The sequence below is a fragment of the Hermetia illucens genome, chromosome 5 (assembly GCF_905115235.1).
Source record: "Hermetia illucens chromosome 5, iHerIll2.2.curated.20191125, whole genome shotgun sequence".
In the NCBI taxonomy this organism is placed as follows: Eukaryota; Metazoa; Arthropoda; class Insecta; order Diptera; family Stratiomyidae; genus Hermetia; species Hermetia illucens.
In genome coordinates, this window is record NC_051853.1 from 95,925,536 (window position 1) to 95,952,697 (window position 27,162).

Genomic DNA, 27,162 nt, shown 5'->3' on the forward strand with positions numbered 1-27,162 from the left:
CAGGGGAAGTTAGGGGCTGATTCCAATCAACCGGTTGGGGAGTGCCGTCCCAAGTACTTGAAAAGGTAATCAAACCCAAGACTGCTATGGGACCCATCTAAAGTGGTTTGTTTTACTAAACCTCATCGGAGTTTATCTGGTATCATGAGAATATATGCTCGGAGAGAATTCCTGGGATATGTGTTCTCGGCCCGGTTGTTTGCAGTTGGCCCCCTTGTGGGAGTTTCATGGTGGTTGTGATTGTGCTATATCACGGGCAGAGCTGCTCCAGTAATAAATGCCGTGATATAAAGCAAGATACTGCCAAGTTGAGGGGAAATCGCAATGCAACTAGAAGCGAATACCAAAGTTGTCTTGTACAAATTTACTGGAATATGAAATTTTGAATAACTGTTATTAGGGCACGTCATTCGTAAGCTTTCAGAAGATATCGGAGGTCTAAGTCCAGTCAAATAGTAAACGGTTGAAATTAACATCATATTACGTTCACAATCCTTCACGTCTATGATAGAAACTTCAATAACACTGTAAAACTATTTTACAGATGATTATGGCTTCATTCAGCGCAAAATCAACTCATTAGATGCTATTTCTATCTCTGCCCTGGCCTCAGCGTGACCGAAGTGGTTAGCAGATTTAGTTCGTTCCCTTTTATAAATATGCAAATACGTCATGGGTACGAATTATATCAAGCGGAAAAACCGCTGGTCAAGACCGCCCGAAGCAGAAATAACACTATCTAATATAATAAGTAATTAAGGGAGCCCTGAAGCTGCCATCCACTGGACGGCGGACCAATTAGATGAAAACTGCCGCTCACGTTTCAGGTCCACGGACTGCATTCAAATTTTAAAAAACTTCACCGATAGATTAGGTGGACAAAATTTGCACCCCCCTTTAAACTCCACGTAGCTTGACGTCCCTCATTGTATGCGTGGGATTTTATAATTCCCATCTTCTTTTTCTTCAGTCTTTATCCGTTCACGAGCGGTGTCGGCTCATCGAGTCACGCCACTAGTCCAGCGCAACATCGTCTCCATTACCGTAGGACGCCGTTCATTGTTTTTTATAATCGGCCAATATTCCGAACCATGGAGGCCGGCAGGACGGACGACATTGCGGTAAACTATACATTTGAGACGTTCGTTGATACGCCGATCACAAAGAACGCCAGTTGTGGAACGCCACTTCATCCAGGTTGGGTTAATGTGTGAAGCAATTTCATTACGCAGTTCTCCATTGGCTGATAGCGTTGACCCGAGGTATTTAAATCGCTCAGTTCTGGGCAGATCACTGACAGTGATTATGCCTGTTTCGTGGGGATCGGTTGTCAAAAATTCAGTTTTGTTTAGATTCAATCCGAGATCGCTTTTGCTATCAGATACTAGAAAAACATCATCAGCAAAAAGCAGTGTGTAGGGCGCTGTACGTTGGATGTCTTGGTGGCGGTGTCCATAACAAGAACAAAGAGGAGTTGTGAGAAGGCACTTTCTTGATGAACACTAAAAGAGACACGAAGCGGTTTTGTTACACCCGCCATACTTCGAACTTTAATTTTCGGATCCTGGTGGAGCAATTGAACCCAGCGCACGAGTTCTTCCGGCACTAAGTGTTGTCGTAAAGTATACCAGATGAGTTCGTGTGGCACACGGTCAAACGCTTTCTCTAGATCCAGAAATGCAATGTAAAGGGGGCGATGCTTCTCACGGTGTTTCTCCATGAGTAACCGCACACCGTGTGTTGCGCCAGTAGTTCCGCAGTTTTTGTCAAATCCGGCTTGATTCATGGTTATTTTCATGATTTTGCGAATACGGTTGTGAAGAATGCGTTCAAAAATCTTGACGGTATGGGAAAGTAACCGGATCGGACGCTAATTTGAACATTCTGTTGGACAACATTTCCTTTTTCCATATTGGAACGGTGGTATTTTCTTGCCAGTCAGATGGTGTTCTTCCTTCTTGGACACCATCTGACTGGCAAGAAAGTACCACTATTCCAATATGGAAAAAGAAAGGTAGTCCAGCAGAATGTTCATAATTCCCATATATCCACCAAATTTGATTTGAATCGGTGTAACCGTTTTGAGAAAAAGTGCGTTGGGCAGACAGACGGTGAGTCGATTTTAATAAGGTTTTGATTAACATCAAACCTTAAAAATGGATGCCTTTTAAATGTAAATTCTGACAAGAGTTTTCGTGCGAAGCGTCTTGAAAATTCATGATGAATGGGGGGGGGGGGGGGGTGTATCTAAGATCGATATGTAATATTTGACGGGCGAAAAGTTTGCACGGTTGCTAAAATGCGAAAGTTACGCTAAGCTGGCCACATGCAAAGCTTTGACAATACTCAAATTTTTAAAAAAGAGAAACCAGTACGATGAGGTTTAGTAGGAAAAATAAGGAAGTATTTGACGGATTCCATACACAGATTCGAGAATTGGAAGACGTGATAAAAGGGTTATAGGGTATGCATTCTGTAGGTCAAGGCCTGCGACTGATTGCACAATTTCAACGAACACATCAAATCATTTTACAATCTTCATCTTCCATAAACCCGCGGAGGAACTACAAATGGCCAGGCTCGTGGTTATCTTGTCGTTTAAATATCGAACTGCTCTACAATTGATAATTTTGGCAAAGTATCCATTTTCGTTCTACTCATCAAGTCAAACGACTGCCGCAGGCTATTGGTACCTTACCCTAATTTTCTCCCCAGTTTTCAAGTTTTCCCTACAAGCAAACCCTTATTGGTATCAGTTTAGTAACTATCTGCTTGTTTGTGAAATGCGGGGTATAGTATATAACAGGATGTGTAAAATCTGAGTAGGTTAAGTTTACAACTTTTGAAAAAAATACATATTGCACCACGAATTTATTCACTATCTGACTCTCCATTGATTTCGGTTGAAAAAAGAAACTTTTTTACTTACTTATTACAGTTAAATTGACGAAACTGTTCCTAGTCTGCGCTACTTTAAAATCCACTCTACATCGATATAATCCTGTATCGGACTCATTAATGCTTTGTATTGCCAACTCTCCGGGCTCCTTATCGAATAAAAAATAGGCTCGATTGCTAAAAACTGTTTCATTTGACCATCGCTTTGGTTCTTTCGCTGTCCTGTCACGAATGTCGACACTGAAATGAATAATATCGAAAAAACAAATTAACATAATTATTTATTTATATTATTATAAAATAAGGGGTAAACGAAGCGTGAAAGTCAATTACATTATCATTTAAAATAATTGGCAGTTTTCATGAAATATCCTATAATCAGGCTTCGTATAGGAATGGCCTGAAGCACCACGGATCCTTTTTAAATAAAGTTAATATACTGCCTGATTGGATTGTTTTATAAATCATTTCGTTTTATTCAGTAATATATAGGATGACAGCGAAAATGCTAATGACTGCTATTAACTGGTTTATGGAGTCGATGCCGCCCTAACATATAAGATATATGACGGATGCAATATTTATACAATATTACAGTACAGTGAAATATGGAATGTATGCATATGACTTGCCTTCAAAGTTGAAATTCTAAAGTGACGTTTCTGATAAGGTTTCTTTTTTGAAAATGAAACTTTATTCAAATCGATTTGCTATCTTTTCTTGGAAATGGCTACACCTATTGAAATGAAACTTAGTGTCAAATCCCGGACACCCGATAAAAGCATGACTTTGTATGAAGTTAAAAGGATCGTATATTGTATATTTTTTTCCTTCAAATATTGCGAAGACCCTACACGCTAAAGGGACAAGAATTACACAAAACCTCTCTTTTCGAGTTCCTCTTAAGTTTCCAATTACTAGGTATTTTGATTTTGGTGGGTGATTTGCTTCTAAAACTTGTCTGGGTGCTAATTCCGATGTTCTGGATTTAAAGTACATGATCTTTGCTAGTGAGGTGTCAAGGACTAAAGTGCCAAGGATTGCAGCCACCTTCAGAGACTGAATGTCTTAGCACACATCGCAGAGGAGATTGACATCCTTTCTTCATCTCACGATGAAGAATCTCACACATAATTGCGCAAGAGGATGGATTAGGAGACTATAGAAGTAAACTACTATTAGCTACAGATACCGAGCGAAGGAAGACACCACTGGCGTCCGAGGAAAAAGCACTTTATACCAATGGGAAAGGACATCCGTAAATGTCATCCAGAAATATACACTACAGATACGAGTGTCTACTTTAATCACGTAAATCCCAAATTGCTTACGACTTACAACTGGACCGGGATGGGGTGGGTTCCAGGCTACATAGGTCAGGAGGCAATAAGGCAATTGATAGGAAGGGAGCAGAAATGGAAAAACGAGAAACGGCTAAGGAAACTGTTCTCATCATCATCATCAACGGCGCAACAACCGGTATCCGGTCTAGGCCTGCCTTAATAAGGAACTCCAGACATCCCGGTTTTTCACCGAGGTCCACTAATTCGATATCCCCAAAAGCTGCCTGGCGTCCTGGCCTACGCCATCGCTCCATCTTAGGCAGGGTCTGCCTCGTCTTTTTTTTCTACCATAGATATTGCCCTTATAGACTTTCCGGGATCATCCTCATCCACACGGATTAAGTGACCCGCCCACCGTAACCTATTGAGCCGGATTTTATCCACAACCGGACGGTCATAGTATCGCTCATCGATTTCGTCATTGTGCAGGCAATGAAATTGTCCATCCTCATGTTGGGGGCAAAAAATTCTTTGGAGTATTCTTCTCTCGAACGCGGCTAAAAGTTTGCAATTTTTCTTGCTAAGAACTCAAGTTTCCGAGGAATACATGAGAACTGACAAGATCATAGTCTTGTACAGTAAGAGCTTTGACCCTATGGTGAGACGTTTCGAGCGGAACACTTTTTGTAAGCTTAAATAGGCTCTGTTGGGTGACAACAACCGTGCGCGGATTTCATCATCGTAACTGCTATCGTTGTGATTTTCGACCCTAGATAGGAGAAATTGTCAATGGTCTCAAAGTTGTATTCTCCTATCTTTATTCTTCCTGTTTGACCAGTGCGGTTTGATGTTGTTGGTTGGTTGTTTTTCAGTGCTGACCTTGCCAACATATATTTTGTCTTGCCTTCATTGATGTGCAGCCCAAGATTTCGCCTCCATCGCTGCCTGCTCGATCTGGATGAAGGCAGTTTGTACGTCTCGGGTGGTTCTTCCCATGATGTCGATATCATCAGCATAGGCCAGTAGTTGGGTGGACTTGAAAAGGATCGTACCTCTTGAATTTTTTGTCGTAGACCGTTGTTGATGTCGAATGGTCTTGAGAGTGATCCTGCTGCTCTTATCTGACCTCGTACATTGGTCAGGGTCAGCATAGTCAGTCTTGTTAATTTCGTGGGCATACCGAATTCTCTCATGGCCGTGTACGGTTTTACCCTGGCTATGCTATCATAGGCGGCTTTAAAGTCGATGAATAGATGGTGCAACTGTTGTCCATATTCCAACAGTTTTTCCATCGTTTGCCGCAGAGAGGAAATCTGATCTGTTGCTGATTTGCCTGGAGCGAGGCCTCTTTGGTATGGGGCAATGATGTTTTGGGCGTACGGGGCTATCTAGTCTGGCAAGATAGATGAATTGCACGGACTGTTTCTCCTATACTTGGTGGTGGCAGTATTTGTCCGTCTTTGGGAGTCAGTCCCGCCGATGTTCTGGTTGTTCAGTAGCTCATCAAAGTATTCAACCCTTCGCTCCAACATCCCCACTCTGTCGGAAATCAGATTACCTTTTTGTTTCGGCAGCATGAACATCTGGGCGTACAAGGCTCCATCCTGCTGACTTTTTGGTCAAACTTGCGCGCTTGGTGCGGTTGCTCCCTGTTCTTTTTTAGTTCACAGACTTCTTGGTTCTCCCAGGCTTTCTTTTCCGTCTGTGAAGTCGCTTCTCCGCAAGCCGGAGTTCATCATAAGTCTGTGCGCGTGCCCGCGTTCTTTGAGAATGCAACATTACTCGGTATGCGGCATCCTTCCGTTCCATTGCTAGCTTACATTCATCGTCAAACCAGCCGTTCCGACCCCTTTTGCGGCTGAGGTCAAGTATGTTTGTGGCCGTTTCCATGATAACGTTCTTCAGGTGGTTGTGAAGATCATTTGTTGATGCTTCATCTCCAGGACCTCTGTTGACTGCGGTTATTGCGGCATCCATTTCCCTCTTATAGGTGTCGCGGAAGGCTGCGTTGCGGATGGCTTCAGTATTAACTCCCACCTGATTGTCAGAGGGGATTTTAGGTGGTATTGTTATTCGAGCTCGGAGCGCAATGCCAACGAGATAGTGATTGGCCCTATGTGTTCTGACATTCATTAAGGCTGGGAGGTGGCGGCGTTCGATCAATACGCGGTCAATTTGGTTAAAAGTGGTCCCGTCTGGAGAGGCCCACGTATGTTTGTGGACCGCTTTCCGCGCAAACCAGGTACTTCCAACAACCATTTCGTGTGACCCTGCTAATTGGATCATCCGCAGTCCGTTACCATTTGTATTTTCGTGTAAGCTGTGGGAGCCAGCGTATCGCCTGAATACGGGCTCCTTCCCTACTTGGCTGTTAAAATCCCCAAGTATGAAACTGTTCTCACTCCAGTAAAATTAACGCTATGTGCAGTTGCAGGGTTTCAAACAACTCAGTAAACCTACATAATAACTTCAGTTTTTGGTAATTCACTTCAAAAATGCACTGACTGCGCATAGCAACACTACAGAGAATTCTATGAGGGGATCAAATAAACCACGGAAGCAGCCACTCTATTCAAAACTATAACCAAAGACAGGGCAATATCTTCTGTCTGTCTGAAGGAAGAAGATGTGGCATTCACCGAGAATGAGAAGGACATAGTAGACCTACTACTCAGAACCCATTTCCCGGGCCCATTCTGCCTGATATCCCAACAATGAACAAAAGGGGAAGAAAAGAGAACTGGATACTAGCAAAAGAGATATGCTCGCAAGATAGAGTAAGATGGGCATTGGGAACTTTTAAACCACTGAAATCACCCGGAGTATATGACATCTTCCCAGCATTACTCCTGAAAGGCCTAGACGTCATTTTAAAGCTCTTCTTAGGCTGAAAAGGGGCAGCTATGGGATATATATCAAGCGGATGGAGACGGGCAAAAGTAGTTTTTATTCAGAAAGCGAGTATAATTCTTTTCACCGTAAATTTTTTCCCCCAATTTATAACAATAAAAAATATTTGGGGATTACACAAGACCTAAATTCATATTTTTCTGGGCGGTATCCCGAACAATTGACACAAAGGGATAACATGACAACGAGGTTCCACTTCGATAAAAAATTTAAAACATGTTGAAAAAACCGACAAACTCGGAGACCGTGACTGTCATATACGGCTTAAACCAGCAATTGATTACTTGGTACACTGACGGATCCCTCACAGCAGAGGGAGCTAGTGCCGGAGTCACTGGTCAAAGAAAAATGTACCTTGAAATAATGGGTAAGCATACTAGTATATTTTAGGCGGATATATACGTCATAGGCAGATGTGCCTACCTCCAAAGGAACTACAAGCGACAGAATATTGCTATTCTGACTGACAGCCAAGTTGCAATCAAGGCACTTAGGTCAATCCAGGTGAATTTCAAACTGGTATAGGAATGCCTCGAGGGGCTGAATACGATCGGCTCACTTCTGTGAAATCGAAAACGGGGTCGGAGCAATGGCATTAAAAAAATATTAAAAAAGAAAGAATATGAAAAAAAAAGAAACGGCTGAGGTAACTGTGCCTGTGCCAATCACCTCCAGACACTTACCTGGGGTTTTAAAATAATTACCTTTCTTTTCTACCTAAAATTTAGCTAATTGCTAGAGGGTTAAGTGGAGCAGTCACTCGGTAGTAGGGTCAGTCTACTCACAGCTCTCACATTGTGAATACAACAATGAGAAGCAGGATCGGTTTGCATTCAAATAAACAACTCAAGTTTATAAAAAAAGCTTCCATTGAGTGTCTGTTACCAACCTCTCCTGGTAATTCCCAAAGAACTATAATAGATCAGCCTACCAGGAATGGAGCAGTCCAAGACTGCTTAAACGTCACCAAAAAGGAACACCCGGATTATAGACGGGATAGTCATTGGTCACTGCCGACAAAACTATCACCTGGGGAAGCTAGCGATATGTATGGACATTCTGTGCAGGTTCTGTGAAGAGTGTGTCAAAACTTTCATACACATTGTTGGACAGTTTCTGGCATTTGTGAAAAGTAGGTCGAGGTACCTGGGAGAATAGTTAATATCAGAGGCCAGGCTAAAATACATGGAGGTAGAGAATATATTAAAATTCTTGACGGTTAAAGACTTGACATACTGTAAATAATAGGAACACTATTACCGGTAAAAGGGACACAATAGGTCTTTGAGGACGCAGTGTCCTCTAAACAAAACGACAATAATAATTCACTTTACTGTCTTTCTTCAACTCTGGTATTTTATTGAAAAAAATAGGGAAAAGCAATTGACTTAAGCGAATATTGAGAAAATCTGACCTGTTAAGATCTCTAAGATGGAGTATGACAGTTGATGGTCACCATTTTCATGAATCATTTCATCTCCAAGCGTATTGTATCCGTCTTTAACTCAAATTAAACCATAATCATCCTGTGTTATTGGACGGTAGTGCTAGCGAACGGTGCGAAAACAGCAATGTATGATGTAATTTATTCGGTTTTCGAAGAAGAAGCTGTCGTCGGTTCGGGGAACCAGAAACTCAACGCCTCAAGTATAAAAACTTTTAGAAACTTTTGATGCACGACTATTTATACGCATGCAAAAATTCAATCATCAGCAATGGTGCAACAGGTGTCCAAGCTAGGCCTGCCTTAGTAAGAAACTCCACACATCCCGATTTTGCACCGAGTTCCACCAATTCGATATCCCTAAAAGCTGTCTGGCGTCCTAGCCTCCGCCATCGCCCCATCTGAGGCAGGGTTTGCACGTCTTCTTTTTTTACCATAGATACAGACTTTCTAGGCTGGATCATCCTCATCCATACGGACTGAGTGACCCGCCCACCGCAGCCTACTGAGCCGAATTTTATCCATAACCAGAGGGTCGTGGTATCGCTCATAAATTTCGTCCTGTAGTCAACAGAATCGTCCATCCATAGGAGGGCCAAAATTACTTCAGAAGAGTCTTCTCTCGAACGCGGCCAAGAGTTCACAATCTTTCTTGCTAAGGACAAAAATCTCCAAGAACACATGAGGACTGGCAAGATCATTGTCTTAAACACTCAGAGCTTTGACATTATGGTAAGAGGATTCGACCGCAACAGTCTTCGTAAGCTGGAATAGGCTCTGTTACCAACAACCGTGCGCGGATTTGATTGCCATAACTGTTATCGGTTCTGATTTTCGACCCTAGATAGCCGAAATTATCAAAAGGGATTTAAGGTTTTATTTGTAAAACGCTCGGTGTAGTTAACCAGTTCGGCTGGCGACTTTTGATCTTTAAACCGATAAATCGCACAGCAGTCGGCCGTCTTCAATTGAGCAGTTCATCAAACCACTCAGCCCATCCCTTCAACATGCCAATATGGTCGGAAATTTGATGTGCCTCTTTGTCTTGCCAGAATGAGCATCGCAATTACAATGCTTCGTCCTGGATGGACTGGAATGGTAAAACTACTGCGCCTGGGGCGTTTGCTTCCTGCACTTTTCGAGTACTGAAGGGTTCTCCCAGGCTGAAGTCGCTTCTGTGCTCGACGAAGTTCGTGATAAATATGTTAGATCATTCGCTTGTACTGTTGCTAGCTTACATTCATTGTCGAACCAGTCGATCCGACTTTTTTTGTGATTTAAGCTAAGTATGTTCGTGACTGTATCGAAGATAACGTTGTTCAGGTGGTTATAAAGATTGTTTGTTGGTACTTAATTTGTTGGACCTCTGTTAACTACAGTTATTGAGGCATCCATCACCCCCTGATACGTGTTTCGGAGGATGACGTTGTGGAAGACTCCAGTCTTCACTCTCATCTGATCGTCAGAGGGAATTCGTTCAAATTTATATTGGCCAAGCTATGTGTTCTGATATTTATCAACGCTGAGAGGGGGCGGAGTTCGATTAGCACGTAGTTTGGTTGAAAATGGTCCTATCTGGAGAGGGCAATTTATGTTTGTGAACTACTTTCCGTGCAAATCAGGTACTTCCAATAAATATTTCGTACAACACTGCTGGTTTGATAATCCGTAGTCCGTTGTCATTGGTAATTGTATGTATGCTAGAGAAGCTAACGTATCACCTTAATGCGGGCTCAGTCGATACTTGTATTAAAACTTCCAAGTATGATTTTGATAACATATCTGGTGCAGGCTTCGAGGACTCGTTCTAGGTAGATGGTATTTTTCTGTGACTCTGTAGGGTATGAACGTTCATGAAACTTATATTTCTAAATTTACCTTGCAAAAGCAGGGTGCCTATCCTTTGTTTTCAAAGCCGATAATAGTAGATTTCATTTGTTGCCTGACTAGAAGACCTTCTCCCAATACATAGTTTACCGGCTAGTCACTAAAACATAAATAATGTATTAGAGGTTGTCCAGGAAATCGGTCCCTATTCAACGCATCTTTTGCAACGCTGTTACAGCAGCCTTGTATTGGGACAGGGTAGAGGCTAGTTGTTTGATATTTCTGTAAATGGAGCACACGTTCTTTGAGAAAATGCGCCAACCGTTATTCCGTTTTCGTTCCCGGGTTCGTCATTGTTCTGTCCATCCAATCTGCGGTTCTGTTCGTGGCTCCGTAACTTTGATTTTCCTTGTAGGGTTGTAAGCCCTACCCAACCCCCAACCGGGACGACGACGGGGACTAAATGTACCAACTGGTCCTCCAGGTTGGGGATTGGATAGGGCTGACAACCCTACACGGAAAACCGATGTTACGAAGCCACGAAAGGAGCCTTGGACAGGATGGATCCTACAACGACGAACCGAGATGCGATTTACAGGGACCGGTTTCCTGGAGAAGAGCCACTACACTATATATTATAGCGGTCATCCAGTAAACCATGTGCTCGGAGTAAATTTCTTAGTTAGCCAAAAAATGAAACCTGCTGTTGTCGGCTTTGAAAATATAAGCAAAAGGCTATGCACTCTGCGTTTGCGAGGCAAGTTTAGAAATACATGCCTCATAAACGTTCACGCCCCTACAGAGGAGACTGCAGAGTCGGAGAGGGATACATTCTACGAGGCAGTTGGGCGGACCCTCGAAGCCTCTCCCAAGTATGATATCAAAATCATACCTGGAGATTTCAAAAGTCAAGTAGGGACGGAGCCAGTATTCAGGCGATACGTTGGCACCCATAGCTTACACAAGGATAAGGGATTGCGCATTATCCCGTGAGCAGCATCACACGAAATCGCTGTTTGAAGTACCTGCGCGAAAAGCGGTTCACAAACATACGTGGGCCTCTCCATACGGGACCACTTTCAACCAAATTGACCACGTGCTGATTGAACGCCGCCACCTCTCAGCCTTGATGAATGTAAGAACATATAGGAGGGCCAATATAGACTCGGACCACTATCTCGTTGGCATGGTGCTCCGAGCTCGAATTACGACACCCCTACAATCCCCTCTGACAATCAGGTGAGAGTGAATACTGAAGCCATCCACAACACTGCCCTCCGCGACACCTATAAGAGGGAAATGGATGCCGCAACAAATGATCTTCACAACCACCTGAAGAACGTTATCATTGATACGGCCACAAACATACTTGGCCTCAGCTGCAAAAAGAGTCGGAACGGCTGGTTTGACGATGAATGTAAGCTAGCAACGGAACGGAAAAATGCCGCATACCGAGTAATGTTGCATTCTCAAAGAACGCGGGCAGGCGCAGAGACTTATCACGAACTCCATCGAGCAGAGACTCGACAGACGGAAAAGGAACATTGGGAGAACCAACAAGTGTGTGAACTAGAGAAAAACAGGGAGCAACCGCACCAGGCGCTGCAAGTTTAACCAAAAAGTCAGCAGGATGGAGCCTTATACACCACGATGCTCATCCTGATGAGGCAAAGAGGGAAGTCTGATTTCCGACAGAATGGGCATATTGGAGCGAAGGGTTGAATACTTTGATGAACTACTGAACAACCAGAACATCGGCGGGACCTCCAACTGAAGACGACGGACAAATACTGCCACCACCAACTTTAGGAGAAACAGTCCGTGCAATTCATCGGCTAAAAAATCATAAGTCGCCAGGAGCCGATGGAATTACAGCCGAATTAATTAAATATGAAGGCGACCAGTTACACCAAGTGGTTCATCAACTTGTGCTCAAGGTATGGGACAACTAATCAATGCCTGACGATTGGCAACGAGGTATTATCTGTCTCATACATAAAAAGGGAGATATCACACAGTGCAGCAATTATAGAGGTATCACGTTGCTGAGTACCATCTATAAAATATTATCCACTATCGTACTAGGTCGGATAGCCCCATACGCCCAGAACATCATTAGCCTATACCAAAGTTGCACCATCTATTCGTCGAATTTAAAGCCGCCTATGATAGCATAGCCAGGGTAAAACTGTACACGGCCATGAGAGAATTCGGTATCCCGACGAAATTGATAAGACTAACTAGGCTGACTCTGACCAATGTGCGAGGCCAGATAAAAGCAGCAGGATCACCCTCAAGACCATTCGACATCAACAACGGTCTACGAGAAGAGGATGCCCTATCATGCGTCCTCTTTAACCTGGCCCTCGAGAAAGTGATCCGTGATGCTGATGTAAATGTAACAAGTACGATACTCTTCCAGTCCACCCAACTACTGGCTTAGACGTACAAACTGCCTTCATCCAAATCGAGCAGGCGGCGCGAGATCTTGGGCTGCACATCAATGAAGGCAAGACAAAGTATATGGTGGCAACGTCAGCATCGAAAACCAACCAACAACAACATCAAATCGCGCTGCTCAAACAGGAAGAATAAGGATAGGAGAATACAACTTTGGGACTGTTGATAATTTCTCCTATCTAGGGTCGAAAATCACAACCGATAGCAGTTCCGATGATGAAATCCGCGCACGGTTGTTGTTAGCCAACAGACCCTTTTCAAGCTTACAAAAACTGTTCCGCTCGAAACGTCTCACCATAAGGTCAAAGCTCTTACTGTACGAGACAATGATGTTCCCAGTCCTCATGTATTCGTCGAAGACTTGGGTTCTTAGCGAGAAGAATTGTGAACTCTTGGACGCGTTCGAGAGAAGAATCCTCCGAAGACTTTTTGGCCTCCTATATGAGAACGGACGATTCCGTAGCCTACATAACGACGAAATCTATGAGCGGTACCATGACCGTCCGGTTGTGGATAAAATCCGGCTCAATAAGTAACGGTGGGCGGGTCACTTAATCCGTATGGATGAGGATGATCCCGTCCGGAAAGTCTATAAGGGCAATATCTATGGTAGAAAAAGAAGACGAGGCAGACTCTGTTTAAGATGGAGCGATGGCGTAGCTCAGGACGCCAAACAACTTTTAGGGATATTGAATTGGTGGACCTCGGCGCAAAACCGGGATGTCTGGAGTTCCTTATTAAGGCAAGTCTAGACCGCATACCGGTTGTTGCGCGTTGATGATGATGATGATGTTTGCCTGATGGAAGTGACCGACTAATTTTTTCGCTTCTACCGTTCGCCATTCTCAATTATTTGTAGTTTGGTTTTGAAATTGTAGCGATGCTCCCATGGATGCTCGCTTGTTCGAAATTTCCTGCGAAATTTCGGCAATCCAGACTCAATGCTATCGCGTTCTGTGAGGCAAGATAGTAGATGATGGGTGATCTGAACTCCAAAGTGGGCTCTGGCAACACTTTGGGGTCTTGGAAACTGCAATGACGATGATGAGACATTTATGGGAAATTTTTAATTGTATAGGCGGTGTATTGATCGAGCGAAAAATCTGCAATATGGTCAATAGATTTTAGTATTGTCTTCTGGATGTGCAAAGCAAGAAAGGCGCTTGGGCAGCTAGCTGGGAAATATTGAAGAGTATTGTACATTAAAGAGGTTCTCTGATGCAAATCAAGTGGTCAGCTGTAAGATCTGTTTTCTGAAATTTAGAAACAGATGTTTTATTATTATATCTTCTTCGTTCAAAACTGCCCTTTATGCACTCGATTTAGTCAGTTGCAAGCTGTTTCCAGTGGCGCTTTTGTACTCAGTTATTGAAGAAATTGAATCGGCTGCGATCCTTGGCAAATGGCTTTTCCTAAGTGACTTTCTTGGTGGTGAGGCCTCTCCCCGTTGAGGCAGTGGCCAGTGCACGTTTTGTCATTCTGTTAGTGTTCGCGGTTTCGGTGCATGCGCATCATTTTGTCTGCTTTACCCTGTAATGATTTGTGTCAAGTAAAACCTTACTAAAATCGGTTTACTCTCTGTCTGTCCATCCGTCTGTCTGTTGGTCACACCAAGTTCCTCAGTATTGGTTACTCGTATTGAAATTTGAAGGAAAAATATAAATGGAAAAATATCTTGCATGCAATTAGTAACATCGTTCTACCTTAAGTTTTGGGGAGGGAGTGGGATGTTCTCCTCACATATGCCAAAGGGGGTGTAAAATTGCTCTCACTGAATATAGTCCCGTGGAGTATCAAATGAAATGCCTCGATTAGCGTTTCCCAGAGCTGCTCCCGTTTTTGGTATCTGATGCAGGAGTGGTTCTTCCATAAAAAATACACAAAAACCTTTCCTGTGTGAAGCATCAAGCTTCTGATTTTCGATCTGTTTTAGATGAGCTTCCTAAAAATGTTGAATTACTTATATGACTCGTATGAAGTTGTTATCGATAGAGTACTTTCCAGATCAAATTATTTATGTGAAGTTCATAATTGAATTGTGAACTACATACAAGCAAAATCATTATTCACTCGAGATCCCCCCGTCTAAGGAACAAAAACCCTGAAGCGTCCAGCTTCCAGTTTTCCGACTTATTTTTTTTTTTTTTTTTTTAGTAATTTTTTCTGCCTTTGAGCTACTATTTGCATTGCCAAAATTTATATAACTGGAACTCCTTTACTAGTATATTTCAATTTGTACTGAATTGTACATTGGAATCAACAAAACTTCTCGGAAAGAAATGTGCGGATTCAGTGCCCAGTTGCTAGGCAACAACCACACTGAACTGTCTATGGGCTAGAAATTGTAAAGCTGATGATTTCGGATTAATTTGCTCTCCGTGAATTAGAACTTCTGATAAAGGATGGTAGAATAATCATTTATAAAGATTTGCCACAGTATTAGATTAAATGGTTTTTGGAAGAAAACCGTCTCAAATACTCTTAAATACTTGCCGATTCTGAGTAAAACTCTGAAAAGACTGGCTCCCAATTTCACAATTTCATCCGAATATTTATATTCCATTTTGAAAGATAGCTGTCAAGTAAAATAAAGGCAATGTCGAATAGAATGGAGCAGGTCTATAAAGAAAATGTCATAAGAAAGATTTGGGTATTTACTGAAAATTATTTCCAGGAGCCTGTAATGTTATAAAATCGAAAGAGTTCTAATATCACCTGGACATAACAAGACATTTTAATTATATTAAGCCAACTTTTGCTCCTTTGTAAATTTCTTTTCCAGTTGCTGTCCCTTTATATATGTGAAAGTAGTAGAAGCAATCGAAATTGATAAAGCTTTTCATTAATATGTTTACCGTTAGTGTTGTATAAAATATCTGCTCATTTGAATCCAGAGGTATGATCTAAATTAAATGCTCAATAATCTCTGCGATAGTACTTTTCTACCACTGACTGAATCTGTTAAAACAAGACTCCAACTCTTACTAAGTAGGCTAAATTCAAAATGAGCTATGTATTGATTATAACTAACCACGGGGTAGACCTATCACAAAATCTAAGAGTGGCAAGATCTGACTGGCCAAGCCTACCTACACCTACGCTAAATTCAGATGAAGTATTACATCGGCATGTGGGCCTGGGAAAGTGGGTTGGGTTTCTTAGGTACTTTAACCTTTCACATGTCACGTGCAAAAATGCATGTGTCGTGAAATCTGGTGATTGCGGAGCTCACTTCACTATGTACAGCTAAATAACCTAAACACCTGGCACAATATCCAACAATTTAAAATTTTTAACGTTTCATACATATGTCAAATGTTACTTATAATATGCATATGGTTGTCGTAAAACCCCTATGTAAGGCATACTACGTCAGCAATAGTTACGCGTTATAGCTGTCGGTTCCTGAGAATTGCTTCACAAAGTCCGAGAAGCTTACACTGCCTCTATACTGTTAAACGCCATGTTCACCTGCTTGTCATCCTAGAATAATGTGTTCAACTGCATGGCGTTATTCCTTTCTCAGTGTGTGACCTATTTACTGGCACTTTTCCTTCTCATCGACATGCCAACGAGTAGATGTTGATGATAATGAAACTACTGCATTTCTAGATTTTGGGCAAAAGAGCCAAATACGGCCCCAACGTCGGCAGAAACAGCTTAGATATACAAATTGTTCAGCCCCTTTAATGTTCTGCCATTAATGGAAGCAGGAAAACTTCGATAACTTGAAAGGTTGAGACCCTTTCTATTATTGGTATTTATCTTCAATCTACCGCGACCGCGAAGTTGCAAAAGTTTGCACACCTGTGATCTCTGCTATTACGGACATCAAGACCAAGTTCCCCTTCACATGATTAAGAAAAGTAATGTCAGAGCCCAACATGTCAATCAGACCACCCATCGTCATTAACATGCCATTTTTAGGGAGCCTCTTGTGAACTCAACATAAATGTTCACAAAAAGCATCCACCTCCACTACATCGATCTTCTGACCATATGCTACTTAACCTAGGTCGGTGTTAATAGTAATTGGCCACTATGTGTCGTGGCTGATACACTATTCTAGATTATTGGCCGTTTGCCCATTCTAGATGAAACTTCCCTATAAGGTACTTTCGTTCCTACAAATGATATCAATATCATCAGCGACAGGATTCTGAATAGAGGGTGGCGCTCCAGATTAAAAAGAAGGGTGATTTTTGTGGGCAATTACAACACACAATTTTGTGGGTAATTAAGTTTCCTAAAGGAAACTGCGCTTCTCGCAGGATTGAAGAGCTGTGACCCCCCAATTTCAATATCGATCTAGCTTTCGCTCGACAGTGGGGGGGAGGGGACTATCTTTCTGATCAGAGGGTAGATAAATTGACTAACCCACCTGAAAATATCGATGAACATTGGACCTCCATTAAAGCTGCTCTTTTTTTTATTCTACGCAAGTCGTCGGCCGCGTCTCGAAGCGGACATCACAAAATCGATATGACTGCGGAGTTATGGAAGCGAATTGAAGAACGGAAGAGATTAAAGTCCCTACTGAGCCGAGCGAGCAATAGCGAGCGCGACGCGTTCAGCCTCCGATATTGTGCAAAATCTAGCAAAGTTCAGCGTCGCTTGCACCGTGAAAAAAAGGAAATTATTATTGTACTGATCAGGGAAGCGAAAGATGTGACAGAACTCAATGATGAGGAATGAATATCGCATCATGAAACAACTTCCATGTGGTCACAGATATTTTGAGGCTTCTGTGAATGTCGTTAGCGGTCAACCTCACCTTTACGAAGATAAGTCACTGAAGAGGTAGATGGAACATTTCGCTGAAACGGACGAACCGTAAGATACGAAAACGTATTGTTCCTCCTAGCAAAAGGGAAATCATCTCGGCAGAGACCGCCGCGGTGCAGCGTTATTCGTCGGTGCTGCCCGGTTTCTGCAGATCTACTACTTACACTTGTGCGGAAAGCCTGAGATTCCGAGACCTTTCTACAGTGAGTGAGAGAATCGGGAGGGAAAAACTGTTAAAATTCCGAAATAGGGCAACAATGTTGAGTGCGACCATTCGAAAGATACTCGCGTGCAACCTTGCCGTCGCAAAGACAATATCTAAAATAATCCTAGAACGCATCAAGAAATAAGGATTGATTAACAGAAGGCAAGTTTCCGACTGTGGATACTGTTGCATTGCCTACAGCAATAACCGATGGGTAGTCGTGAAACAATACACAGAATTTAGATAGATAGTTTAGGGGCCATGACATTTTTTGCGCAAATACCTGGGCTATTCTCACCACAGCAATTTATTCTCTCATCGAGTCGTGTACATTGGCCAAGTAGCTCTGAAATTGGAAGGAGAGGCAAGTATAGTTGAATTTGATGATAATTATCAACAAAAGCAAGGTCCTTTCAGTTTGACGGATCATGGCAATCTTCCAGCATGTATTAATGGGCAGGGCTTCAAAGCGTTGATTCATTTGTGTATCTGAGAAGCGTGGTTTCTGCTGACGGTGGCACCGAACCGGAAATGGCCTGCCGTATTAACAATAAATTGGCCTTCGTTGCTTTATTTAAAATCTGGGAATGCAGTTATCTCAACACAAAGATCAATCAAGTTAAGACTGTTCACTGCTAACGTTCTTTCTGGGCAGCTATATGGAAGTAGTACATGGAAAGTGAACCCCGTTGTTGCTCAAGTCTTTGTTGCAATTTGTCTGCTGCATATTCTCGGGTTATGTTGCGCTGGTACTATTTCGAACAAACAACTTGTTCAGCGTTTAAGTCAGCCCGCGATTTGATGCGAAAGTGGCAATGGATTGGTCACACATTAAGGGTCGACCATGGTATTGCTGGATACGCCAGGCAGTGGAATCCTCTTTTCTAAGACGGTCCAAGAGCACTTGACGTAGAATAGTAGAGGAGGGCTGTAGGTTTTTCGAAAATTTTGGGGGTAGTTGAAATGCATTTCATTGGAAGTAGTTGACGCGTAATGCCTCACCAAGAGATGAACACACATAAACACACACACAAATACTTTGTTGTCGAGTGGTTTAGGAGAATCTGCAAAATTTAATATCATACTGTTATGAAGTTCAATAGAAGAGAGGATAGCGGTTATGTATAGTGAAGCTTGCCACTTATATGTAACAGTAAACAAGTCGAAAACTGCTCAACGCTTCAGATATGAAAGGTTTTGTGTGCTTCTTGAGTAAGTATATTAAAGTGCAAAAGTGTTCCATTTGTACGTAACTTATAATCTGTATATGAATGCCATAACTTTGTCGAGGTAGCTAAGTGGTTAGAGCACAAGGCTGTCGTACGCCAGGTCGTGGTTCAAATCTCACTGGTGGCAGTGGGATTTGTACCTGGGTACCTGAGTCAAATCGGGGTAATAATCTCGAACGAGCGCAATGCCACAGTGCCTTCTGTTGGGTATTATAATCCTGTAGTGTACCGCTACGGTCTTGAATAAAGTGCTCTAACACACTTCGAGGCCCCCGATTATTATTACAACTTTGCCAGTAATAGTGCCATTTTAACCCAACTTTTTGGATGTTGTGCTCTTTGCTTTTTTTTATGGATCTTCGATAAACTTATGGTGGGGAAGTTTCAATTAATTTCTCAAAAACACATTGATATGCTATTATTAACCTTATTCGAATGAATGCTAGTATGGAGTGTATTTTTAGACCCAAACACCATATAGGGTCAGATTTTTCGGTTGAGTACTGAGAAACGGCCAATTAAAGAAAGGACCACTTTACACCCCATTTCTCGTCATTCCGACAAATCTCAAAAATAAGACTGATTTTGGAAAGAAAAAGTAAAAAGTTTACACCTCCCTTTGAATATATGGGATGTGAAGTAAGCTCTGCGTTTGTGACTACGCCCGAAAATATTCAAATATTCAATCCATGAAAAATATTATGTTGAGTGATCGTCGATTCAAAACTGAGGAAATTAGAGCCCATAATACACATTTAGATTTGATGAGAATTTTTAGCTCAATTCCAAAGCGCGCCAAATGTTGTGGAGAGTTATTAGAGCTTAGCCACGAAAAAACCTTTGGTGACATGTTAGGAAATTATTATTTTATATTATGATGTAGCACCCAAAAGGGATTCGATGGAGAGGCATTGAAAGTAGGAGCGGGTACCAAAAATAAGTAAAATCACCCAAAACACTAAGAAGATTACTATTACAATTCTGTGTTTAAAATTGTGGCTTTAAAGAAGTTGGTCACCCCCTACAGTCCTTATCAAGTTACCTTAGATTATTTTTGCTTCTTAAATTAAATTTCAATCTAAGATGAAAACAATGTTATTATGATCTTCTTCTTCTTCTTCAGCCTTTGTCCCGTTCACAAGCGGGGTTGGCTCGTCGTGATCGGTTTCGTCATTTGGCTCTATCGAATGCCTGATCTGGGTGCAATCTCAAAAATTTTAAATCCTCATCCAACGTATCAAGGCACCGTTGTTTAGGCCCACCTTTTGTCGTTTACCATCGACTTCGATGTTCAGACCAATCTTGGCAAGTGAATTCTCTTTAGTACGAATTGCGTCACCATACCATCGAAGACGCCTCTCTCGCAACTTTACCACAATCGGTGCAACCCCATAACGATCGCGGATATCCTCATTTCGAATGTGATCAAAACGTGTGACGCCACTAGTCGAACGTAACATCTTCGTCTCCATGACCGCAAGAAGCCGTTCATTGTCTCTTATAGTCGGCCGACACTCAGAACCATAGAGAGCGACAGGACGGACAACATTGCGGTAAATTTTAGATTTGAGACGTTCGTTGTTAGGTCGATCACAAAGAACACCAGTTGTGGACCGCCACTTCAAATAATCATGATGATAAAATTAAAAAGACAGTTAAGATCATTTTAATAGTAAATATTCAGTATAGAAGAATTAATAAAGCGTTCTGAAAATGTGTTAGAATAAAAGAAGATAATATTGAAAAATAATAAAGGATTTTGTTTCTTAATTGTATCAAATAAATGTATATCGTCGTTCTCCTTCGAGTTGAGGAGAGCAAGTATTCAAAGGGCCCTCAATATCATTATCGGGGAGCGTCTGTGCATTCCAGAAGCCTACTTTAAACCGTTTTCGATCTCGTTACCCCGCAGTCAAATATCGATCAAAATAGATGCTTTTGTTAGTAAGATCGATAAAAGTGTTATTTGTAACGCGATGATTGATATTGCATAAATCTTGAAATGTATCATGGTTGAACGAGACAAAATCAATCTGTTTTAATAATTATAGATTATAGTTTTTGCCAAGATAACGGCAAGTCATAAATATCTAAAATATCTTATAAAAACTGAAATAGCCATCAGAATGTTTAAGAAGTTCATATCTTACGTCAAGCTTACAATAAGTTGATTATTTGCAAGGTCACCTCATTACTTTGGATTTTATAGCGCTAGGAAATAAAAAAAAAATCGATTGAAGTGCGTAAAATTGATGAATTGGGTACGAAATTAATGTCGAAATGTAAAAAAGCGTATTGAGCAATACTTAAATGAAATTTCAGATGGTAAAAACATTTCATTTTATCATACACTAAAATCGCTCCTAGTACTGTCAAGAGATTAAATTGTTGTTCTCAATAGTACTTTGCTCCTCTTGTCATAGTGGTCCCTTCATTCAATTGCTTATGAAAATTTTTCCAATTCATTTCCACAGAAGTAATATAAATTCTTATTCATGACAGAAATGATATCAAACAACATGACAACACATATTCATTGAAATATACATATATTCATAGGAATCCTTTCAACGAAACATAATTTTCCTAAACATTCCTGTTCTGTTCCGAATGTTGTATTTGTTTTCCTTCTCAATAACCATTTAACCCCCCAGAATCGAATAACAATAATTTCATGCTTTTCATTATCTATCCCAAGTTGTTTTCGGAAATGAATTCTAATTTATGAGCGCATGCAGTAAAAATGCTTTTCAATACTTACATATGCACATTTTTATCATGTTTTCTCTAGTTACAGATATTTTTATTGCCTCAGCAACTAACACAAATGTTGGTATAAATTTTCCTTTTTATTGCATCGAGGATACTCAGATATATTACCTTTTCGCTTCGATAGGAGTTGTATGCTAATTCCGATGGAAGAAAATTCAAATTCAATCGGGAATAATCGCACGCAAGCTACATAAAAGGATTTTAGTAGGCTATGCATTGCCTACGTATTTAGTTTTGAGGGATTTTAACTGCAATGCATGCTTACACGCAGGGAAGGGATGGAAGAAACCTTGATTCATGTCAAAAACCTCAGAACGATAAAAATTACTACTTTGTTGTAAGTTCCATTTTCAAACGCATTTCATTAATTTCTTCCGATATTGTATAGTAAAAGTTTACATTTTAAATGCAGTTTTTACCTTTTTTAGAGAGGCTAGTTCACACTATTCGCTTAAATGAGTAGTCGATCGAGATGCATTTCGAAGCAGTTGACATCTTCGATCTATATGACAAGAACTCCACTCAGTGCGCCACATTTGTTTTTCGCTGGAGTGAGAATGTTATTTGTCAGTTTTTTCCAATCCATCATTTTGAGTTGAAAGTCAATCAGTTCTGTTGTCTTTTAAGGCTTAGAGTACGCATTCAAAACTGCTGTGCTTACAGTTAAGTATGTGCAAAGTGAAAATGAGAAACCATGATCATCATCAACGGCACAACAACCGGTATCCGGTCTAGACCTGCCTTAAGAAGGAATTCCAGATATCCCGATTTTGCACCAAGGTCCACCAGTTCGGTATCTCCAAAAGATGTCAGGCGTCCTGGCCTACACCATCGCTCCATTTCAGGCAGGGTCTGATTCGTCTTCTTTTCTATCATAGATATTGGCTCTTATAGACTTTCCACCGCAACCTACTGAACCAGATTTTATCCACAACCATGGTATTATGGTATCGTTAATAGATTTCGTCGTTATTTAGGCTACGGAGTCTTTATGTAGCGGGTCAAAAATTCTTGGGGGATTCTTCTTTCGAATGCGGGCAAGAGTTCGTAATTTTTCTTGCTAAGAACCCAGATCTCCGGGGAATACATGAGAACTGGCAAAATCACAGTCTTGTACAGGAAGAGTTTTGACCCTATGATGAGACGTTTTGAGCGGAACAGCTTTTGTAAGCTGAAATAGGCTCTGTTGACAGCCAATAATCGCATACTCAACCAACTGCTACAATATGCCCATTGTGTTTGAAATTAGAGTTGCCTCTTTGTTTCGGGAGGATGAACATCGGGGTGTATAAGGCTTTATCCTGTTGATTTGCTGGCGAGTGGTATATAAAGCTTTGGAATGGTCACCTAGAAAAATATGGCACTGGAACAATTGGAACTAAATTGCAATTATTAACTTTGGGGTCATATTTGCAGTTTTCTGTAACTGGACTATATTGTAATAGTATATAGGCTATTGCTGTGAATGTTTTGGTCCCATGAAAACTTTGGCAAGCCTTAATGAGCATTCTGTTTCTTCACCTTTAGGTTGATGGCCTATGTGCCCGGTTGAACCATACTTGATTAGCGCTGACCTGACCATAAGCGCATGACTTCTTAATGGCTTGCGAACAAAAAAAAGCCCTTCCAAGAAGCTTAAAAATTCTAAGATCATCGAGAACAACCTCATAATGGAGTATCAACGAATACGAGCCTCAAAAGCCGTTGTGGGTGCGTAAGTTAACTTTGACACCGAAGAAAGAAACTTCTAGAAACTTGCGAAGTGAATTATGAAATTCATCCATCGACTGATGAGGGTGGAATTGAGAGAGAAATATAAAGTTTCACATGAAGCAAAGTAAGGGCTTGAGTGGGGCAGTGAGAAGACCAGGGAAGCGGGTCGAAGCAATGACTCCTCGCAAACGACTCCTGGATTGACCACCTCCGAGGTCAAGATAAAGTATCCCAAGAAAAAAGACTCTAATCTGAAATGTAGACATGAAGTGACACCTCAATTTAGGACGGGGAATATAATTAACCAAACATCCATTGCAAGCCGGAACCGGGTATTTGGAGTACAGACAAAAATGACAAGAAAACGAATTACGAAAAAAACCAAAAAACCGAGTTCCAATGCACAACGTTAAAACTTACCGAAATCTTTTTGTTGAGGATGCTAGGACCGCACCCACTTAGTGGCGGACCGAACCACTTGGGGAGCAATTTACTCCCTTTTTTGTAGTTCACGGACTCCTCTTTTTTTGAGTTAAACCCAAGTTTACAAAAAAAGGTAAAAGTTGACTGCCACTTTCGTCCAGGGCAGAGGTGAGGCAGCTTCTGGTGAGTTGCCTCTGCCCTGGACAAAACCGTCAGTCAACTTTTTGCCTTTTTTTAACGAAAGCACAAAGCAATTTCCGAAATTAGGAGGACTCAAAATGGGAACCTGTTTATTTAACAGATGATTGCGCGAAGAAGCTTTTGAAAGCAGGAAGGATAAAAATACGTTGAACTGTTTGTCGTATTCGGATACAGACAATTATTATAAAGTGCTTCAAATGCCTGGAATTTGGACCCTTAGTCAAAAACTGTAAAAATGAGAAGGATCACTGGACAAAAGACGCTGGCATAAATAAAGATCCAGTTTTCAAGAAGGGCTTGGATGGTATGAGATAATCATGAAATGGACAAATAGACGTCAATCACTGCTCATTCAAAAAATGCACTAGGCGAGAGAGCAGACATTGATCTAATCAACGAGCCGTATACTATAAGATTCCCGAAAGTAATGCGTGGATTCATCACAGGAGTAAACGAGTCGCAATATGGGTGCGCAGGAGGCAAGCGTTCCACGAAGTAGCAGAGTAAGCAGAGAGTTTCGTCCAGGGTCAAATAAGCGGCATCAACTTTTGCTGTTGCTGGGGATGATCCAGATTCGCAAAGATGAGTAGAGTAGATAATGCTGAACAATGTAGCCCCAGCTGCATACACTAACTTCAATCCATAGGCAATCCAGTGGAATAGCTGGCATGCCAACGTCAGAGGTCGTGGGTTACTCGAAACTTTTGCGCCTCTAGAAATGGGCTTACGAATAACGGTATGTTAAACAGATATGGTAAAGCCGGTATGGGTTTTATTATTACCGTCATCTTGCCAGCTGTTAACTTTTGACAAGACGGTCGGATAGTAAAACATTTACATACACCGATTATCAAGCGGTAATGTTTGAAATAAAACAGTACATGAAGGCGCAGAATCTCAAACTGACGGTTTCAAAATGGATTCGATGACTTGGTGATGGATTTCGCCAGTATGAATCCAGGATTAGACCAGGACCAGGAAACCGCTATTTTAAGCTTCTGTCAACATCTGCGATACAGCTAGTGGAACGGAGAATTAAAGAAATTCGGGGCATAATCCCTGTATATTCATAGAATCGATCAGAAGAAAGGCTGGATTTCCAAGAATAACTATATGTGGACAATTGAGGTACGACCTCCAGAAAGTGATCAACCACAGTAGAAACTAGTTCCGTTGTGCTAGTCACAGCGCGGCTCTGATTGTGGTCGCCAAATCTGTGCCGCAAGAAGACAATGAGATTATGTACACTTCGCAGGTACTCATGTTAAATCTCCAGAACCTCCAACTCATATAGTAGTGTGTCGATCAACATACTCTACAGAAGTTGCGATAGCGCACCTCAACAGCATACTTCAGTAGAACAACACATTTCAGTAGGCAGCAATACTTTACTTAATTAAAGTATTTTTGACACTGTACTCTCTGTCGGCTTCTGAAACTTTTTGATAAGGAGCATAATCAAAGGGCATCTCAATGCCTACGAACACCCCATCGTGTACTCGCTTTTAATATTTGCGTTTTACCAAGGAATGGAGCGATGCTGGTTCGGTTCCCATAGCTAGTGGTTCATCAATACCCCTGATCCTAAAAGTGTGTATTATTTCTCGCTGAATCATTGGGTCCTATAAACCTGCCATAATCATTTTCCTGAAGTGCACCTGATGAAAAAGGGTTGCCCACCGCTGTGCCTGCTGTGATTTCGGAAAGGATATTACGAAGCATCTATATGTAAAGTAATTTCCTCTATTATCGCTAACTTTCTCAATCTTGGCACTTAAGTTTCTTTTTCTGATTGCAACTGTCAAAGTAGTCGTCACAGGTAGATACTTTGATGTTGACGATGATTTTTGTCTATTCTCAATCTTTGGTGGTGATGGGTCAAGCATGCGTAGTGCAGCGATCTTCTTTACGAGTTCGGTAGATTCTCGCAGTGTCTTATCCACCGTTCTTTATCAGTTGGGGGAGATGGTCTGCTTTTAGTTTTCAGAAGTTGTCGTTACTTAATTTTTATAGCACCAGATCATAATAAGTTGTTCGGTCAAGCATCAAAAATTGATATCTTTGTCTATTTTAAAGTATAGAACTGTTTTCTCGCAAAGGTTGTTGAAGATTCGTTCTTTCTTGTTCTGTTCTTTGTTCATCCCTTTACAACGTTGCTGGATTATACTTTTGACTATGGTAACTCGGCCGTGTTATTGACATAGCATGCTAGCCCAAGCCCATATAAAGGTATTCAGGGGTTGGAAGCAACGTACATTGTACTATCCTATTAGTAAAAGAAAAATAAAGTGCTGAGTTCAGGGAAAGAGATAAATTATTTATAGTTGGAGTTATCCCACTAGGTTGGATACTACCTGATCTCTCCAGGTGGAAGATTCCGCTACAGTCCGACCAAAAAAATGAATCCAATGTCGCTGAAAATAATCTAATTAAGTGATCCTAAGCCTTTGAAAATGCTAGGGGTTTCACATCAGTCGACGAGGAAGGACCGGCCCTGGTCCCATCGGGTAATGGGCAAGGGTTCTGGACGGATCTGAATACATGCTTGCCATTTGTTTCTCCTCTACTGTTCTGCCCCAAGCGCTCTTAGGGCGACCCACTGAATTGCACTGCATGATGTAGAAAGCAATTCAATTGACGCCCTCCTTAATATGTGACCTATCTACCTATCTCCTGCAAGCCGACCGATCTTTTCATTTGAGATAGTATCAGGCTAGCTTACTCGGATGATACGACGCAGAAAGGTGTTCACCAAGGCTTCTCCTTCCAATTCGGTGTCACCGTCGACGGAAGCGACGCCTTCGATGCTCTGCCCATTAATGCAGATAGGGTTTGTTGGTATTTATCTCCAGTCCAACTGTGCTTGCTTCCAAATCCAGAGCCATTTGGCCAATGTCCATGACCCGGTGTGATGTTATCAACGTAGTCGCGGTGTTTAGAGAAAGATACATCGTTTTCAATTCAATCCTCCATGTCCTCCGGAAGTTTCTCCAGGGGAGGGGGATTCCCAAA

The 27,162-nt window shown here is 41.6% G+C and overlaps 1 protein-coding gene across 1 annotated transcript in view; it reads right to left on the reverse strand.

The window, feature by feature from the left end:
• LOC119658032 (kin of IRRE-like protein 1) overlaps positions 1–27,162 on the reverse strand; it is a 257,165-nt gene that overhangs the window by 89,292 nt on the left and 140,711 nt on the right. Inside the window, exon 3 of the mRNA XM_038065264.1 lies at positions 2,930–3,138. Coding sequence (XP_037921192.1) covers positions 2,930–3,138 — 209 coding nt within the window. The remainder of the gene's footprint in view (positions 1–2,929; positions 3,139–27,162) is intronic.